At 50.7% G+C, this 19,753-nt stretch overlaps 1 protein-coding gene across 2 annotated transcripts in view; it reads right to left on the minus strand.

Moving 5' to 3' along the window:
- Positions 1-19,753, minus strand: part of ABAT (4-aminobutyrate aminotransferase) — an 89,958-nt gene that overhangs the window by 25,544 nt on the left and 44,661 nt on the right. For both annotated transcript variants that reach the window (XM_042972496.1, XM_042972497.1), the window contains 5 exons: positions 19,598-19,711; positions 9,441-9,538; positions 7,071-7,100; positions 5,424-5,541; positions 2,208-2,257 (listed from right to left, as the gene is read on the minus strand). In XM_042972496.1, coding sequence (XP_042828430.1) covers positions 2,208-2,257; positions 5,424-5,541; positions 7,071-7,100; positions 9,441-9,538; positions 19,598-19,667 — 366 coding nt within the window. In that variant the 5' untranslated portion in view covers positions 19,668-19,711. The remainder of the gene's footprint in view (positions 1-2,207; positions 2,258-5,423; positions 5,542-7,070; positions 7,101-9,440; positions 9,539-19,597; positions 19,712-19,753) is intronic.

Below are 19,753 nucleotides of genomic sequence, written 5' to 3' on the forward strand. Positions count from 1 at the left end.
GGAGTGGGCTCCCAATGCTCCGCGCCCCCCCTCCCCCAATCCCTGCTGTCTTAGATTCCTCTTTTTAGGAGTCACACTCCCTGTGCCACCCTGGGTAGGACACCCGGTGTGGCTGAGGATGTGCAGCAGCAACGGAACTCACACGCTACTGGGGGCAGGAACGTCCACAAGCAGCTGGGGACGCTGGCAGGAGCCGCTGAAGCCGCTCTCGTGCGCGCACGGCCATGGGCAGCAGGGTGGCTTGGCCTTGAGTCCCGTGGCCGCGCATGCACGTGTTCCCCAGAGCACACGTGTTCCCTGGAGCACACGTGCTCCGACGTTCTAGAAGGATGCAGCCCAAGGGCCCGTCGGCAGTAGGATGAAGTGGTCCCTGGCAGTGCGTGCACACAATGGAAGGCCGTGAAGCCCTGAGAGTGCACGGTCTGCGGCCACACACAAGGATGGACCCCGCAGACGGACTTCGAGGGAAACAAGCCACTGGGCACGCTAAAGACCACGCATGCTATGGTTCCATGTACGCGGGTAAAGAACGGAGGAAACGCACGTCTGCCGTTAGGGGAAGGGCATCCGGGCAGGGGTGCATGGTGGGGAGACCAGGTGCAATTCATGCATTCCCAACTGGGGTGAGAAACCGCTTCCCCCCCTGTGGTGTGGGGAGCACAACTGTCTACACGGTATGCGTTTACCATATTGCAGAGGGGTGCTCTAGATGGCACAATTTCTGCCCATCCCGGGACCCAGAACTTGTAGATGCGATTCAGGATCTTGATCAGCTCAGATGGGGACAATATTCTGGATTTTCAGGGTGGGTTGAGTGCAACCACATGAGCCCTTAGCTAAGAGCAGAAACAGGAGGAAGGCAGAGAGGACCGGCCACTGCTGGCTGGAGGACGGAGGGACCACACGGAAACCATGAGAACGAGGTGCCAGGGACCTGCATGAGCACAGGAGCAGATTCTGCCCCAGAGCCTCGGCTAAGAGCTTCTTGTGCGCCTTGTGAGACCCTACGCAGAGCCCGCCAGACCCCTGGCCCACAAAATCCGTGCCAAGATACCCGGGTGTTGTTGCAAGCCTCTAAGCCGGCGGTCATTTGCGACGGTAGTAACAGGAAATGTGGCGGCATTAAGACTGCGTGACGGCGGGAACAATTAGGAAAACTGTGTCTAAAAGGGCTCCTTAAGGAAGTGATAACAAAGCAGAAGGGAGACAATTCACTGAGCAGTGCGCTCGGGGCTGGAGGGGATGCGCGCTTCTGCGCGGGTTATATCCAGTGTGACTGATCAGCAGCTTCCTGCCCCTCTCCTGCAGGGGTGCTCGCCTCGGGGCCTCTCCACGCCCTCCGCTCCACTAGGGGCACCTGGCAATGTCTGCAGACAGGTTTGCTTCTCAGAGCTGAAGAGGGGACACTGCTGGCACCGAGCAGGTGAGGCCAGCAGGTGCACTGGAGGCCCCCCACTCTCGCAGAGAACCACCTCTGTAACCATCACCAGTGCCGAGGCTGACATCAGCCTGTGTGGTCCCTAAATCTGCACGCTGTCAGGTCCCTCCGGCTTGGCTCTGGCCACGCTGTCCTCTTTTACTCCTCAGCTTCGAAGCTGCTCTCCCACCCTCTCCCCTCTCCCTGCAGGGGCCCTGGAGGCACCTCCTCCTTCAATCTCAGCTCAAAGGTCACTTCCTCGGAATCCTTCCCTACCCACCCCCCCGCAATCCCCCAAACCCCCAGCTCCTGTGGGTTTAACTCCCAGCACCTCCTCCTGCTGTGTGACCTTGGATAAATACTTAACCTCTCTGTGCCTCAGTGTCCTCATCTGTAGGATGGGGATGACAGCAGAACCTGCCTCCCAGACTTGTCAACATCACAGCTGTGAAGTGGTGAACATGGCGTTTGGCACATATTATGCTCTCAAAAAATGTCCACCGTTGTCACCACCGTGACTGTTTCGTGCCCACACAGCACTGTTTGCCTCTCTCTGTAGCACTTAATATGGATGCAATTCGCTACTTACCTGTGTGGTTACCTACTGCCTCTGTGGGAGTGGGCACTGTGTGGCTTTGCTCACCAAGGCATTTCAAGTGCCTAGCATATAGTATGTGCTCAATAAACATTTGTGGAATGAATGAATAAATGAGTGAGCGAATGGGGTATTTCCCAAGGCTGCCCAATGACACTCTGGATCTCCATGAACACTGTGTAACCCGGGACTCACCGCGTTTTGAGGCTGTTGGACCAGCTTCAGGAGAGCGGGGTGGCTGTAGCCTGCAGAGAGGGGGCACGGTTAGGGTCTTGGTTAGAGGCCCGCACGGCACACAGGGTCCCTGTGCCCCTCCCCCACAGCCTGCCCCTCCCTTCACAAGGGGCCCTGTTATCTCTTGCAGACAACAAGACCCACTCCTCGGGTCCACCCAGACCTCTGGACTTAGAATCACTCAGGCTGCCGCCAGAAACCTTCACCAAATTCTCTCGTCGATCCTGAAACCCGGGTGTGAGCCCTACCGGGCTAGAACCCCAGACAAGGCAGTGAACGCAAGGTTAAGGCACATTCAGGACCGGGGCTGGGAGTTCTTCCCCGGGCCAGTGTGATGAACCGTGGCCCTCACCTTCTTCCCAGGGCCGCTGCTAGAGTCGAATCGCAATACCAGTTTGCTCAGGAACCGAGCACGTCAATGATGCAGTCTGCAAAGTCTGCAACCCCGTGACATGCACGCCTGACCCTTCGTGCGTTTGCTGCTTCCTGGAGCCCTGCTGTCTCGACTGCCCAGCACGAAAGGGCTTAGGATACCCCTTGACTCAGCAACTGCCCTGCTATGAATTCGCCCTCCGCACGCGAATATAGACCAATGCACAAATCTTAACCATGACGCTTCAATATCTCCAGGCCCAAAAGCAACCTAACACGCGCCAGAAGCCCTAAACCAAGAGAAAGCCCGCGATACTCTGTCAGCGGGAGCCTTCATCGGAAAAGAGGGAAACTCACTGGGGCCAGAGCGCCCCGGCCTCAAAGCCTGTGCTTCGAGTTTCTGTTCCTCGTTCCCAACACTGGCTGTGACTCCCGCGGGATGGCCAAGTCTGTGGGGGGCGCGCGGGGGCCACAGAGGTCAGGAGACCAGACTGGAAGACCCTCCAAGGCAGTGGCCAAATGTGCCGCTCAAAGGACACCAGGTGAATGATAATGACATGGGGATCTGTGTGTGACACGGCGAGAGCCTGGAACCTTCGCAACAGGAGAGACCTATTTTCTTTAAACCAACTCACTTTTTAGTTTAAATACACTTGCTCTGAAAGGAGAGAGGCCCGCCCGAGGCTCTGGGCCTGGGGCCTGCTCTGGCCTGTGAGAGGAGAGGAGGCTAGCAAGCTCAGAGGGGAGGGGAGGCCCCAGTGTCACCCCGGGCAGACTTTCTCCTCTGCGGCATCGCAGAGTGAAGGGGCTTGAAGAGCCTTGTGGTTTCACTCTGCCTGGTGGGAGGAGGGTGGGCCCCGGGGGGGGTGGGGAGGGGACCTGGTGTCCCAGGGGACAGAGCTGTGAGCAGCCTCTCTGATCTCCCACCCAACTTCTTGGCCTGCTGGGCCCACAGCTGCAGGGTGTCTGTTAGTCAAGGAAGCAGGCTTCTGTGGGTTTTTTTCCAGCCATACTGTGGCCAGAGGCCTTCAGTTCTGGTTCTTTATTGTGCTGCCTGGGTGTTTATGACTTTCTTGCCTCAGTAGATAAGCCAGTTCCAGGGAAATCTTACTAAGTCACAGATGCAGCCTGTCTTAGTGGCTTCAGAAGGAGAGATGAGAGCAAAGCCAGTCCATATGGATCAGGAAAATCCACGCCTGAGCTTTCAAAGCCGTGGGACCCCCGCACTGCAGGGCAGGGGTGGCCGTCTGCGAGGTGGCTATCACAGGAGTAAACTTAGAAGGCAGACACTGTTTGGTTCAAATCCTTGGGCTCCCTGGACATGCTGGGCAGACCCCATGGCCTCTTGAAACCTGGCCCCCGTGGGCAAGGTGGAGACGATGATGAAAGGCCCGATGTTATGGGGCTGCTGCAGGGGTCTAACGGGATAACATGTAAGGTGCTTAGCAATGTGCCAGGCATCTGGCACATCCCCAGTAGTGACCAGTTAGAAAAAAAATCCCATCAAAGACTAGAGATAGGGGAAGAAAATGGCCGCAAGAAAACTTTCACAGCTCCCAGTATTTTCCCAACTTGTGCCGGCCTGTTCCCCAGGACCCCACACGTTTGGCGGCCGGCTGGGGTTGAGAAGTGAGGGAGGCCCTCGGGGGCTTGGGGGGGCAGGGAGGAGCCAGCTGGGAAGAGAATGGCCTGCAGCCCGTGGCCGATAAGCCTGGCCCTTCCACTCCGACACAGAGCACGGACCAGGTTGTGCAAATCACAGAACCCCAGACACCTTCAGAGGCCAAAGCATCTCTGAATGACGGGCTTCCCAAAAAGAACAAGTCACCTTAGTGTCTAATCGCATCTTAACGGGAAATAAACAGGGGCTGGCATCACGCACCAAGGGACAGGCTTCACCAGACGAGACGCTTAGCCCACAGACCACTAAGCACAGCCGCAACCTTCGTGTCTGAATCAGCCCAAGCGCCCCACGTCTGCCGTGCCCTCCTCCGGCAGCGAGCCCGGAGGTGAGCCTGGTGAGGCAGACGCGGCCGTGGCCCCCCACTGCTCACCTTGACTAGGCGGCCACCCCTCTCCTGGCTGCCCACGTGGGGGTCAGGAATGGCTCCAGCCACCTCCTTCTCTGGAAATCTGCCCTTGGTGAATGGAAGCTCCTTGGCCCAAAAGATGAGCCACGCGCTTCCTTCTGGCAGCTAATGGGCAATGACTGACTAGCACTGGGTACAAAAAGGCCAGCCTCTTTGGCACAGTCTGGGACCAACTCTAGGGTGCAATTCATGTTCCAGAGCCACCCCCCCACCCCCCATTGTGGGATCAGGCTGTGGCTAGTCTCTGGCTGAAACCTCATCCTTCTTAGCCTTTCCCTGCCTCCCCAGTCTCCTGAGAGTGTGCCCTTAATAAGTGACTTGCACAGAACCCCTGCCTCAGGCTCTTCTTCCAAGAGACCTAACCTAAGACAGCTGACATTGGAGGCTGTGGTCCCGCAGACCTGGGTTCACATCCTGGCCATGCTTCCCCCGCAAGCTGCATTAATCCCCTCTCTGAGCTTTGCTTATCTATCAACAAAATGGGGGTATTAATACACACTCACCTTGCGGGTTTTCCAGGAAGAATAAATAAGAGAAGACATCTAAAGTCCCTATGATAGACCCTCTACCCATGACTTGTTCTTTTTCTCTGCCCTTGAGGAAAGAGTCTGGCAATACACAGGGATGGGCCTGCTGGAGGGAGCAACTAAAGTCAGGACGGCCACAACTAACAGAGAGAGGACATACATCCAAGGGTGGATTTCCCAGCTCTTACCTATGGGGACAGAGGAAATCTGGGAGTAAAGGTCCAACATCCGGTTGCCATCCACATCGACCAGGTAATTGCCTCGGCTCTCTTCGTAATTGCAGAAAAAATGCACAGCGTCTGCATTCTTGGGGAAAGTAGAGACTGGTTCAGGATCGCTACAATCCCCTAGACTCCCCATCTTTTGGGATGAAGCTTGAACTGGTGAGGTAAGCCATGTTTTGTCCATTCTATGGTCACACAGAGGGTATATTTGGTTGCTTACATGAATGGTTTGCTTTATAATGGTTTATTAAGCTGTGAATTAGTATTTTATGAATTTTTCTGTATGTGTTTTATATATTATAGCAACAGAAGGTTCAGATATAAATCTGAAGAAGATTCTGATGTTAAGATGTACATGGTAAGCATTAGAGCAACCACGAAGAAAACTGAAAAATATATAGTAACTATGAAAGAAATGAAAATGGTACATTAGAAGATATCCACTGAATGTAAAAAAAAAGAGGAACAAAAAATATGAGACACAGAGAGCACAAAAGGTAAAATGGAAGATGTAAATACCACCATACAGGTAATACATTAACTGTGTGCACATGAAACAACCCAATAAAAAATCAGAAACTGTCTGACTGGATAAAAAGATACAACTATATGCTGTCTACATGAGACATACTTTTGATTCAAGGATACAAATATGTTAAAAATAAAAGGATGGAGAAGAGTACATGATTCTCACAGCAATCCTAAGAAAGCTGAAATGGTTTATACTAATTAGACAAAATCACCTGTAAAACAAAGAAACAAAAATGCTTCTGGAGGTGAAGTCCACTAAGAAGATATAACAATTATAAACATGTAAGCACCCAATAACAGAGCCCCAAAATACAGGAAGCAAAAATGGGCAGCATAGAAGAAAAATATAGTTATAAGAGAATGGCTGGCAAATTTAATATTTGGTTTTTGATAGTGTATAGAACAACCAGGCAGAAGATTAGCAAGGAAGGGGAGCCTGGGTGGCTCTGGCATTTAAGTGTCACACTTCAGCTCAGGTCATGATTTTGTAGTTCGTGGGTTCCAGCCCTGTGCTGGGTTCTGTGCTGACAGCTTGGAGCCTGGGGCCTGCTTAGGATTCTGTGTCTCCCTCTCTCTCTGCCCTTCCTAGTTCTCTGTCTCTCTCTCTCAAAAATAAATAAACATTAAAAAATTAAAAAAAAAAAAGAAGATTAACAAGGAACCAAGACTGGAACAACACTCTCAACCGACAGATCCCACAGACACTTTTACACAACACTCCACCCAATAGTGGTAGAGTACACGTTGTCCTCAAGTGCCCGGGGAATATCTTCCAAGACAGACCATATAAAAGCCTCAGTGAGAGGACTGCATTCACGCAAAATATATTTTCCAACCACAACAGAATGAAATTGGAAATGAGTAACAGAAAGGAGAAGCTCACCAAAAAGTGGAAATTAAACACCATATAAGTAACAAATGAGTCAAAGAAGAACTCACAAGGGAAATTAGAAGCAAAAAAAACAAAAAAGGTTTAGAACAAAGTTGCATTTTTTTTTTTAAAGAGCCAGCACAGAGGAAGTGTGTCTCTCAGCTAAGTCATAACCGAGAAGCTTGGAGGGTGAGCTCATCCTCACTTACCTGAATCATATTCAGCTGTTTCATTAACTCCTGCAGGCAAGAATAACAAAGGATTAGAGCAAGGACACACTCTTGCCCAACTAGCTTCAAGTCTTTCATATCTTCCCAGGTCTTGGGGCGTCTCCCCCTCCCCCACCACTTATACCAATAACTTCACAGTCAATTAGCCAACAATATTATAAATATTTAAAAATTGCTTAATATAAATAATTGGCAGGAAACTATTCCTGCCAGTTACATTACCAGGATAGCAGGGATTTAGCAATTTGGAAAATAATAATAAAATAAACTAAAATATTTAACACACAAAAAAATTTAAGCACAAGGGGTTTATCTGGTGCTCATAAAAGCATAGGTTCCCCTTTTATTTTGGGGGGAAAAAGGCTTTAACACCCTGTTAGAAAATATAAAATCAATTGAAAACAGAAACTCGCACATCAAAGAACGATTTGTAATGATAATCTAAACACTCCATAAACCACATGTACATACAGAAATTGGGAATTATAAATTGGGAATTGGGACCTAGTTGCTTTGTTATTACAAGTATTTAATCTCTAAAAATAATCCAGCCTAAAGTCAACCAATAGCAATGACAAGAATATAAAAAATTATTCCAGGTACTTCTCCACTATGAAATGAAAATCTGCCTCTCCTCCAGAGAAATATGCATGAAAAAGTCTCTCCTTCTGCTAGCAAAACACTATCAAAACAACTATAATCACTTGCATTAATACAAAGATTTCTGGATTTGTAAAGTGGTTGCAATGACAAAAGGCCTATCTTTTTTTTTTTTTTTTTTTTAAACAGGAGAAAAGCATACAAATCTAAGTTTTACATGACATGGGGGGTCTTCACAAGGAAATGAAGACTGGAAGAAACAAGTTAGAGACTTGTTAGAACACTAGTTAGAAACTAACATTTTTACATTAGTTTCGATAAGAATGGACAGTCACGTAGAAACACGGTAGGTTAAGGAGTATATAGTAATTATAATTAACATCATCTTCTAAAAAATTCATTTCTGCTTGTTGCTGGAAGATATAGATGCCAAATGACTTTTGTGCCCACAAAACTGCTAAACTCTCACGTTCATCTCAGTAAGTTATGTACGTGTTCTTTTGAATTTCTTTTTTTTTTTAATTTTTTTATTCTTAAGTTAGTTATCGTGCAGTGTAGTCTTGGCTTCAGAAGTAGAACCCAGTGACTGATTGCTTACACAGGACACCCGGTGCTCATCCCAAAAAGTGCCCTCCTCAATGTCCATCACCCATTTACCCCATCTCCCCACCCACCTCCCCTCCAGCAACCCTCAGCTTGTTCTCTGTATTAAGAGTCTCTTATGGTTTGCCTTCCTCTGTTTTGATCTTATTTTTCAAAAAGGGGCATCTTCTGACAGTAAAAAAAAAAAAAAAAAAAAAAAAAAAAAAAAAAAGTGACACTGCAGATAAAAATCTGCAAAACCTGCAGAGAAAAAAGCCAGTGTGTATTAAAAAGGTTTACACTGCTATTTTTTAGGTGCGAACATTAGAAACAGTATTGTACATCACAACACAGAGTCAAGGTTAATCAGCCTCCTGAAGGGTGTAATATGCAGGCTTTGTAGTATCTTTGAGGAGGAGTCCCAGCCTCCCTCATCAGACTCGTCTTGTGCCTCTCCCATCTCACACAATAACATCTATCCCAGTGTGTCTCATATGCCACGTCCTGTCACCCTGCACACCTCTCTCCACTGGGTCTACAACAGAATGCACTCCTCTGGTGAATTCTTCCTTTTTATCCTTCAAGGTCAAGACCAAGGGCCTTTGCTACCTCACCCTCGGCCATCTAGCATTGCCATCTGACTTGGTTTCAAGGTCAAGAGAATGAGGTAGGAGTGGTGGCAGACCAGAGTGGAGCCTAGACCTCACGAGACTCCTTGTGCGGTCACCTCTGCCATCACCGTGAGGACGAGCCCGGCCCCGCTTGCTGGAGGATGCTAGAGACATATGGAGCAGTGCCACGTCACTGCACTGGCCAAGACAAGCTTAGCCTAGATCATCCCACAGTGGCCAGTCATCCCACGGGAACATAGATGGACCCACCAGAGCTGCCTGGCTAACTCCCAGTGAACCCTAGATGCAGCAGCAAGCTGTATGCTATGGAGGTTTTGTGCTCGTTTGTTACACAGCAGTACTGTGACAACAAATAACGGATACATCTCCTCCGAGAAGCCTTCTTTGACTTGTTATGGCAGAATGTCTTGGAACTCTAGTGGTAAGCTCTCTGAAAGTAGCTAAGAATACAGGTCTCTAAGCTCGGCTGTGTTCTTGCCTCATGGACCCTTCTCACTCTGTTCTTAAGAACACCACTCAAGTGTGCTCAACTCACCCGAGATCTAGGCCCAGGGACTTCGGTCTTCATCAGGGGCCCGTCATAATCAAATTCGACGTCGATTTTGGCTGCGGCCTGACTGATGTGTCTGGAGCCTGGCAGTAAAGAGAGATGATGAGGATCCCTGGAGACGGTAGGTATGAGAATTCTGCCCTAACAGATGCCCAACGTCCCCAACGGAGGCCATGCCAGGACCTCAACCCCATCTGAGCCAGACCACCCACACACACAGAGTCTGGCCAGACCTGGGCACCACCAAAACATTGAGGATTCTAAAAAACAGGAAAGCCCAGTGCTAGTGAAGTTGTAGGCAAACAGGCATTCTCATGTCCCGTTGGCGTGAGTACCAGCTGATGCTGCCTTCCTATTCCTTTCGACTGAGGCATCTCATTTCAGGGTTCATCCTAAGAGAATGATGGGACCAGTACACAAAAATGTAGGTTAAAATATTCATCCTAGTACTATCTTTTAACAAAAAATCAGTGGAGGGCAGCTAAACAGACTATGACACCTTCCACCATTTCGTGGACAAGGAACATCAGGTATCTGTTCATGGGACTGAGGTGGGCAGTTTGAATATTTATGGACATGGAAAGGTGCCCGTGGCATTAGCATGTGAAAGGTCAGATTATAAAAACTACCCAAATTTTGTCAAAATTTAATCCGTATGCAAGTGTATATCCAAAAGTACATAGAGACAAGAGTTTCTCAGCAGCACCACTGACATTTGGGTCCAGATAACTCTGTTGGGGGGTCGTCCTGTGCCCTGGAGGATGTTTGGCTGGATGCCAGCATCACCTGGCCCTGAGTTGTGCCCCGAGTTGTGACATTCAGAAATCACCTGGGAGTGAATAATCAAATGGCTCAATACAGGTGGTCCCCACTTACAGATGCTTTTTATTAAAAAAAAAAGTGTTGGGTACAAGTCACTGGTTGAGATCCATTTCACACTTTTGCATGGTAATAAATGTAGAGAGGGGAGTTCCCAGGCTAGACCCACAAGGCTTTTGAGCTCAGCATGTTGCTGAAGTAAAGGGCAGTCTTAATCCCAAGTCTTTTTAAAAAGAATTAAAAATGACATTTATCATTTTTGAGAGACCGTGAGCAGGGGAGGGGCAGAGAGAGAGGGAGACACAGAATCCGAAGCAGGCTCCAAGCTCTGGGCTGTCAGCACAGAGCCCGACATGGGGCTCGAACCCACAAACCGTGAGATCATGACCTGAGCTGAAGTCGGACACTTAAGGTCACCCAGGCGCCCCTAAAATGTTTTTATTTTAAGTTTATTTATTTATTTTGAGAGAGACAGAGAGAGTGTGAGTGGGAGAGGGGCAGAATGAGAGAGAGAGAGAGACAGAAAGAATTCCAAGCCGGCTCTGAGCTGCCGGCACAGAGCCCAACGCAGGGCTCTTTCCCAAGAATGGTGAGATCATGACCTGAGCCAAAACCAAGAGTCAGATGCTTAACTGACTGAGCCCCCTAGGCGCCCCCCAGGCTTGATCCCTTACTGAAAGACAGCTGTGGAGAACCTACCATGGTAAGTGTGGGGTGACTAACCGTCAGTAACCCCCAGAATCCCTTCAACGTCTCTGCTCGTCTTTGGCCTTCCCAGGACATGTGTGGCAGCTGGGAAATGTTCCTTCCTCTTTCTTGCCACCTTCCATTAGACTGGGGAATAACTAGACACTGTATTATTATTTCCTTTACATAAGAGAGAAAACCAAAACTCAGAGAAGCAAAGAACCATTCTAGGATAGGTCTCTCCCTCCATTCCTCTCTGTCACGCGCGCGCACACACACACACACACACACACACACACACACACACACACACAGTGTGCCAAGCTATACAAAGCAATGATATGAAAAAACCTATTTAAATGCATTCTTAATTTTCCATAATTGCTTTGGATATCAAAGAGGGTTTTTGAATTAATTATGTAACACAATGGAACCCTGTGAACGTAAAGTCCAGTTAAAATCCAACGCTGCCCTTATTTCAAGGCATGAGGCAGCCGGCTTTTATTGTCTTCTGTTTGATCTTAAAATGAAAAGGGAGTCCCTCGAGTCTGTTCCATTAGCAGAGAGCTAAAAGGTCGTGGAACACACTGATGACTTCTTTTTTACATTAAGCTGTTTATTTCTTCCTTGGCCAGAACTCAGGGCTACAGGTCAAGACCGATTCCAGCTACACCTGCATAACACGGGGACGTGTGTTTGGATAAAAACAGTTCTTAAGTGGTGCTGATCCTGCTTTGTTTCCAGTAAGGGGGAGAGTGCAAAGTTCAAAGTTTGCAAGGTATCCTCCAATGAGGACACGCAAGTCCTCTCTTCCTTCTCCAGAAAGTGTCCTGACGCCATGCTGCGGCAGTCAGATGTCCCGGGGTCTGCAGGATGGAAATGCTGGCCCCGGAAGCAGGTCCCAGTGGGAGCTGCGGCTGAAAGGGTCTCAGGGGAATGACGGGGTGAGTGGGGTCTTGTGGGGCTACAAGTACGGGGATGCCAAGGCTGCGGGCAGACGCAGGGCGGGGAGTGGAGAGAGGGCGAGAACCTGTCCCTGGGGACTGGGGACGGGTCAGGCACGAGACGGGGAAGCTGAGGGCCAGGTGCCAGGCAGACAGGTCTGTACCGAGAGCTGCGTGGGTTCCTTCCATGTGCCAAGTCTTCGCGGGTGTGGATGGAAGAGGGCCCAGGGGCTCTGGGCAGAGATCCTGGAAACCACAGCCCAGTACGTTTGCTGGGTTCGTGCTATCGAACAAGGGGAGACGGGGTAGCAAACACGGATTCAGCATCCACTGCGTGCTAGGCAGGCAGACTCCCATCTCCCATCTGTGTTAATCCATCCACAGCCCTCTCGAGTGATGGTTCTCAGGTTATAGATGAGGAGCAGAGAGGTGAAGCGACTTTCCCAAGGCCACACAGCTAGTGAGTTGCAGAGCCCAGATTTGAACCCAGGTCCAATACTTTTGCCTTTCCTACACTATCTCAACTTTGACCTCCTGTAGAGGAAAAGAGCCAAATTCCAATACAAAGAATGTTCTCTTAATGATAATATATAGTGCCGTAAGCCAGGAGAAGAAAGAGCACAATTTAAATTCCCTGGGATCACTTCCATCAAGTCACATGAGGAGAGAGCCATGTGACTCTGCATGCCGGGCCTCGTCCTGAGCACTGCACGCGGATTGCCTCACTTAAGCTTGAATCCCCTCTGGGAGGTAGATGTTGTGATTGCTCCCATGTTACGGAAGCAGACACTGAGGCCCAGAAAGGTCAACTTATCTGCCCACGGTCACGCAGCTAGTAGGCGGCTAGGCTGAACATTTGACCTCTCCTGTCCCAGACGCTCCGAGTATAAGTGACGCTGTTCACGTCATCTTGCGCCGGTCTTTGAAATGAAACGTTTATACTGAACCATCCGGCATTCTCACTCACGAACGACGCAGCACAGCCGGGAGAGCTGGCACGGTGGGGAAGTCCAGCCCAGCCCTCTGCCTCTGAAACGAGGCCGGCCACCCTCGCGGCCTTGACCAACTGGAGTCAATGTTTAACTCCAAGCTATAGAAACAGCCATCAGATGCGTTTAATGTTCTCTTGATCTTTATACTGAGAGTAATAAATGAATGCTGTTTTCCCAAACAGCAAGGGCTCCATATGTGAGCCAGGCCAAAGTCAAGGTCAAGTTCGATCGGAGTTGGGTGCTCGGCTCTTCTTTTAAAAAATCTCCCCCTCCCCAACTGTCCACCCCATTTATTTTTTTTTAACCAATTAAGATCTGTATCTTTAATAAACATCTGGAGAATACCAGTAGCCTAAATTGCTATATTCCACGCTGTCCCGGAGAAGTGTTGTTCCGTAGAATCTGTTTACGTCTGATAGACCTCCAGGAAGAACATGCAGTGTAACCTATCATCCCATACAGGTGCCCAGACTCATACTGGAGGCACACCTGGCTGGAACCCTCTTCCCAAGACGGGGGAGGCCAGAAGCTTCCTGAACCGGTTCTGTGTTATCCCCATATCCTCAGCATGTTGTTCAGCCTCTTTGGATCCTCTCCCAGCAGCGAGAAAGAGCATCACAAGTCTTCCAGCAACGTATCAGGGTTTGAACATTTGGATTCGTGTGGTCAGTGAGCAAATGTGGTTGTGAATGATCTACACACGCTGAATATCAGAGCGTAACTGTGCCACGGACAGTGGAAATTTTGCAGCGGATTTAGCCTCACAGCCTGAATGCTGGCATCATATCAGCCGGTATAAATCATACTTTCAGGGAAGGTCGTGCACACAGTCTTGCCTCTGTGTCCTCCATAAACTTGCAATTGCTCGTGGCAACGTAACTCACAGACAAGGACACATTTCTCCAGGCAAGTGGTCACCATTGCTGTTCCTAGGATCCGACACAGTCACTGTGAGATCGTGAGTTTCACAGACCCACACACGGTCACCAGTACGGATGCTGTGGGCATGGGTGGACTGATCAGGGCTGCAGCCACTGAACACAAGGTCATGCACCCGCTTCGCGCAAAGCTCGGTTTGCTGGGGCCCTCTGGAGGACCCAGAGCAGGAATCCATTCCGTGCATTTAATGCTACAGAATGTGAGGCCTGACCATGAGCACCTTTGGGGCACCTTCCTAAACTGTGGCAAGACAGCTGACAGCCCGAGGGCCACAGCGTTCAAAGATCTCAAGTCGTGGGGCGCCTGGGTGGCTCCGGAGGTTGAGTGCCCGATTCTTGATCGTGGCTCAGGTCATGGTCTCACGGTTCGTGCGACTGAGCCCCGCGTCGGGCTTTGCATTGAGCGTGGAGTCCGCTCAGGATTCTCTCTCTCTCCCTCCCTCTCCGCATCTCCCCTGTTTGCGTGAGTGCACGCTCTCTCTCAAAATAAACCTTAAAAAAAAGATCTCAAGTCATTTATTGTTCTTCACGTTGAAGGTGACCACAGTGCCACCTGCTTGTCCCGCAGAGAGGATTCGCCATCTAGAACGAAGGCAGAGAACTCCTCTTGTAGCTGAGGCTGTTGCACACACTCTCCTGTCTTAACACTGTAGCAGCGGATGGTGTGGCCACTGGAACCAGCGTAAAGGGCAACATTCTTTCAGTACCCAGGAGGCAGCTCACTTTGGAGACATGGCCAACGCTCTTCTGACTTGCCACATACAAGCTCGGCCGGTTTTCTCTGCTGAACAGGAAAGTTCCCCAGTATGTGAATGGCATTCGATGTGGCTTGGGGCCCCTCAAGTCTCCTTCGGGGGGCTCGTCAGCATCTCCTGGCTCTGAGGATACTTATAAAGAGTTCTTTGATCCCTTCGTGAAGGTGTGAGTTTTTGCCACACGTACAGGGACACCATCTCACAGCGACTCCCAATCTCACTGGTGGAGTCAACTCCATCACAATCAGAATGAGGAGTTTCTAATGAGTTTTGCTCTGTAGGGGTCTCAGATATCCTTTCCAGAAGGACTGTCTGGTTTCTCTTGTCCCAGATTCAGAAGAATCCATGGGCACTCCTTGAAACCGAGGACTGAAACTTCTAGGACTTCTCCCCTCTGACACTCTTGTTCTGGGCCACTTCCCACGTGAGGGCTGTAATTCTTCCTGCTCCAGCTGGCTTTCCTGTTTTTACTTTCTTGCAGGTTCAGTGGCAAACACATCCTGTTTGGTGTCACTGTTCTTGGGAACATGAGCCTTCTTCTTCCTGTTTTTCCTCCTCGTTTTCCCTCATTCCAGCAGATGTCGGAGCGGGTTCTGGCTGCCGTGCAGTCTGGTCAGCTGGGGCGTGGGGGGTCCTTCTCCAAGGGGGTGTCCCATGCAAACGACAATCGTGGCAGACCAGCTGTTGCCTGTGGGTGGTCTTCACCTTTTAAATTTGTGCTCGGGGGAGGGGGGCTGTTGTGAAGGGGGAGCCGTCCCCCTGTTCCTGGTATTTCCTCGCTCCACGGAGAACTTCGCTTCTTAGGCTCCTGGAGACCTTCTGTTAGCTCTGAGAAGGACAGTGTTGCAGTAATGGCCGGATAAAAGGACAAGCCTCACTGTCCTCTGAGCTTGCCGTAATTCCTCAGACACATCACAGGCCACAGCCTCGGGACACAGAGTTCCATTCTGGTGTCGTTCAGGAGATGGTGGCATCTCGTTTCACCTGAGCTGAGGCATCTGGAGCAGGGACATGGCCACGGACTTGGAAAGGAGGAGACAGGCCCCTCGCAGTGGATGATGGAGACGTAGGGGACGGTCCATCTCCAGTGGTTCTTCGTTTCCTTCTAAAACTCTGGCGGTCCTTTCGCTCAGCACAATCTATGTCTGCACCTGCCGGGAGGGAGACTGCGGGCTGAGGATGTGCCTGATGATGCAGGGTTTCCTTCTCAGTTACTCTCCTGGGCACTCTGTTCTCTCCAAAGGGGGCGGGAACTCTCTCGGCTGTTCGGGTCTTTTGCCAAATGCATCGCAGGTCCGGTACGGCCAGAGGGGAGTTGTGCACTATGTCGCCACTGAGTAGCAAACTTCCAGCCCTTTCTTTCACCTGCTCTCGTGGAGGCAGCACCCCACTGAAGTTTTTGAGAACATGTTCATTGAGGAAGGTATCAGTGATTTCACCACCCGGACATAACGGCTTTGCTGTCCAGTCTCCCAGTCTCTGCGCTCTATTTGCCGACATCAGATTATCAGTGATTGTGGGGGAGGGGCAAGAAACAATGCCGCTGGGAGCACTGATACACGAGCCACCACCGTGTCTAAGGGCTCCACAGCGGTTCATGGGTGGAGATGCCACACAAACACCTAAACACTGTGGGTGTGGTGGTGGGCTGAAGCACCCTCCCTCCCTCTGGGGAACACAGGTGCCAGGCTGTGAGCTGCGCTGTGGAGATGTCCATGTGGAACCAAATCCAGCCAGTGCCACGAGAGTGAGCTTGGAAGCGGAACCCCCAGCTTCCACGGTGAGCCTTCCGATGAGACCACAGCCCTGACTCCTAGACCACAGGAACTGTGACATAATAAATGTGCATTATTTTAACCAGCTAAGTTAGGGCTATTTAAAAAAATATATTTTTAACGTTTATTTATTATTGAGAGACAGAGAGGCACAGAGCATGAGCATGGGGGGTGGGTAGAGAGACGGGGAGACATAGAATCTGAAGTAGGCTCCAGGCTCTGAGCTGTCAGCACAGAGCCCGATGTGGGGCTCAAACTCACAAACTGTGAGATCATGACCTGAGCCGAAGTCAGTCGCTCAACCGACTGAGCCACCAAGGCGCCCCAGGGCTATTTGTTATACGGCAATAAATAACTAACATAGTGGTTAAGGTTGGAACTTTTGGGGCCAGCCAGGCTTAGCTCAAAGCCAGGTTCAACCACGTCCTAGCACCAAGGTTCTGAGAAAGTTACGGAATTTCTCTGAGTCTCTGCTTTCCTCTCCCAGGGGACTAAATGGGTTAAACGTTACCTACCATTTTAAAACTATTTCCCCTGGGCACCTGGGTGGCTCAGGCAGTTAAGTGTCAGACACTTGATCTCAGCTCAGGTCTTGACTCAGGGTCGTGACCTCAAGCCCTGCCGCACTGGGTGTGGAGCCTCCTTAACACACACACACCTCAAAAAACTATTTCCTTATTGCTACTTACCTATGAGCAGTGTATGAACACACATGCTCCTCTATCTTTGCCAACACCGTGGCTTAGTATTAAAAAACTCTTATCTCTGGGGCGCCTGGGTGGCTCGGTCGGTTAAGCGTCCGACTTCAGCTCAGGTCACGATCTCGCGGTCCGTGAGTTCGAGCCCCGCGTCGGGCTCTGGGCTGATGATGGCTCGGAGCCCGGAGCCTGTTTCGGACTCTGTGTCTCCCTCTCTCTCTGCCCCTCCCCCGTTCATGCTCTGTCTCTCTGTCTCAAAAAAATAAATAAACGTTAAAATAAAAATTAAAAAAAAAAAAACTCTTATCTCTAAATCTGGCACAAGTGTGCCAAAAAAAAGATTTAACTCTTGCCAAGAAAATGCAGACCTGATAACTCTGATTAGTCGTTTGTCTCTTTTTTTCTATGCATGCTTGTGTAAATATAAACGAAGGGTGTTTGCATTGTTAAAAAATATTTACTTATGTTTTGAGGGCAAGCGTGCCTGCTGAGAGAATCGGAGTGCCCTGGCGCCCCTGAACTGTTCCTTCTGATAGAGAAGTGTGCGAAGCAAGTAGGACCCCAGCACTGCCCTCAGTCTCCCGAGGAGACCCACTTGCCTGATAAGAAACAGAGGCTCAGAGTTCTGCCCGTGGGGGAGGCTGACTGGGTGGAATGTGGCCCAGGTGCAGGAGCCTTGACTCAAGGCTCTCCCCTGCTTGTCTCCCTGGGAAGGGATGTCCTTGAGAATGACCTACAAAGGCGGAGCCCCACAGGCCATGCTTTCTTGTCAGTGAAGCGTCCCCAGCACCTAGTACGGCACTCGGCCCCCAGCGGGTGTGAGCAGTACTAGTTATGGCCGACTCTCCCTCCCGCTAGGGGCGCACTACTTGGGCATCATGCGTCGGTCTGGGTTCATTTTTAACATAATAATGGGTAAGCGTTAAGATGCTTCTCTTATAATTGAATAAAATAAAACAAAACCTCAAACCTACTCACTTCTTGAGGCGATCAGGGCCAAGAACAAGGGAAGACAGACACGGTTGCCGACCGGATGATACCGGGGAGTTGGGACCCCAGAGTGCACTGTGGGAACTCGCACTGGATCCTGGGAGGGAAAGAGGCACTAAGGGAAAACCTGGTGAAATCCCCAGAGAAGTCTGGAGCTCGGGTAGCAATAATGTACAAGGTCAGCTTCTTAGTTATTGACAAGAGCATCCTCGTGATGTAAGATGTTAACCAGGGCGACGCTGGGGCCGATGGGATCTGTCTGTACTGTCTTAGTACTTTCACTGTACTTGTAAAATCATCCCAAGTTAAGAGATTTATTTCAATATTTTTATGGGTTTTTTTTGTTTGTTTGTTTTTAATATTTGACAGAGAGAGAGCGAGCATGAGCAGGGGAGGGGCAGAGAGTGAGAGAGACATAGAATCCGAAGCAGGCTCCAGGCTCTGAGCTGTCCACACAGAGCCTGACCCGGGGCTCGGACTCACAGACCACGAGATCATGACCTGAGCCGAAGACGGACGCTCAACAGACTGAGCCACCCAGGTGCTCCTAAAAGGTTTATTTTAAAGTAAAACCTGCTAATACTCCTGTGTGTATGGGAGAGCATGCCTGCTTTTTTACCCCACCCAGGATATAAACCCCAGCATTAAAGATGCAGACCAAGGTTGTGGGCAGCACTCTTTCTTCAAAAGGCAGATGAGACTAACAAAGAGACATCGTGATGGCAAAGCACGGGGCTCTGAGAGAGCTGGGACAGATGCGGGTGGGGGGGTACAAGGTGCCCACAGGAGGCCACGGCCAGCCCCTGTGTCTCCCAGAACCCCAGGGAGGCACATGGAGGAGGGATAACAGCCCGGCATCTGCAGCCAGACTGACCTGCATTCAAGTGGCCGTGTGACTTTGCCTCTCTGAGCCTCAGCTTTCTCCCCTGTAAAATGGGCTTCATGCGTGCCTTCCTCGTGGAAAGGAGGGAGGGAGGTCTATCGTGAGACCTCACCGGCAGGGCGACTGCTGATGGGGCCAGCCTGGCTAAGCCGCCTGAACTCAGTGAGGCAGAGAGAAACAGAAGCCCCGGAGAGATGCGGCCAGCGGTGCCGCGGGCCGGCTGGGTGCGGGTGAGCGGAGGTGAGGGACAGGGCAGCAGGGGGCTGCTGCCTCATGTCCAGGGCCCTGGAAGCACACTTTGCCTTGAGGTCAGTCACAAGGACGCTTGTAGCCTTCCCTTTTTCTGGCAGCAAGCTCAGCTGTGTTTCCCCCAACAGTCCCTGTGAGGGCAGCCTGGAGCCTCCCGGCTGCTGGGGCCACCACCTCCAGGCCGCATCAGCTTCCTGCCCGACCCAGAGCTGTCCACGCAGGGACAGGAGCATGTGGCGGAGACGGGAGACGGGGGTGGTGGTGATGGGGACGGTTTTACTGCGTGTGTGGCCGGGGAGAGGGAACAGCCCCAGAACGTTGACTGGCTGGTCCCTTCACCCGCCAGGGCTCTCCCAGCCCGGATTGTGTTTCCCATCAGGGCCAGTTCTTGCCAAGACCCCCCAGGGCTTACTGGGCACGAGCAGGCGGTAGTTGTGCTGGAAGGTGCAGGCCAGCCGCCGGGTGAGCAACATGAAAGCCATGATCCCCTCCTTCAGGAACAGAGGCTCCCTGCACACGCTTCACCCTGAAAGAAAACAGAAATGCACAGTCAGACCAGCCAAGGGCT

This window comes from Panthera tigris, chromosome E3, assembly GCF_018350195.1.
Source record: "Panthera tigris isolate Pti1 chromosome E3, P.tigris_Pti1_mat1.1, whole genome shotgun sequence".
In the NCBI taxonomy this organism is placed as follows: domain Eukaryota; kingdom Metazoa; phylum Chordata; class Mammalia; order Carnivora; family Felidae; genus Panthera; species Panthera tigris.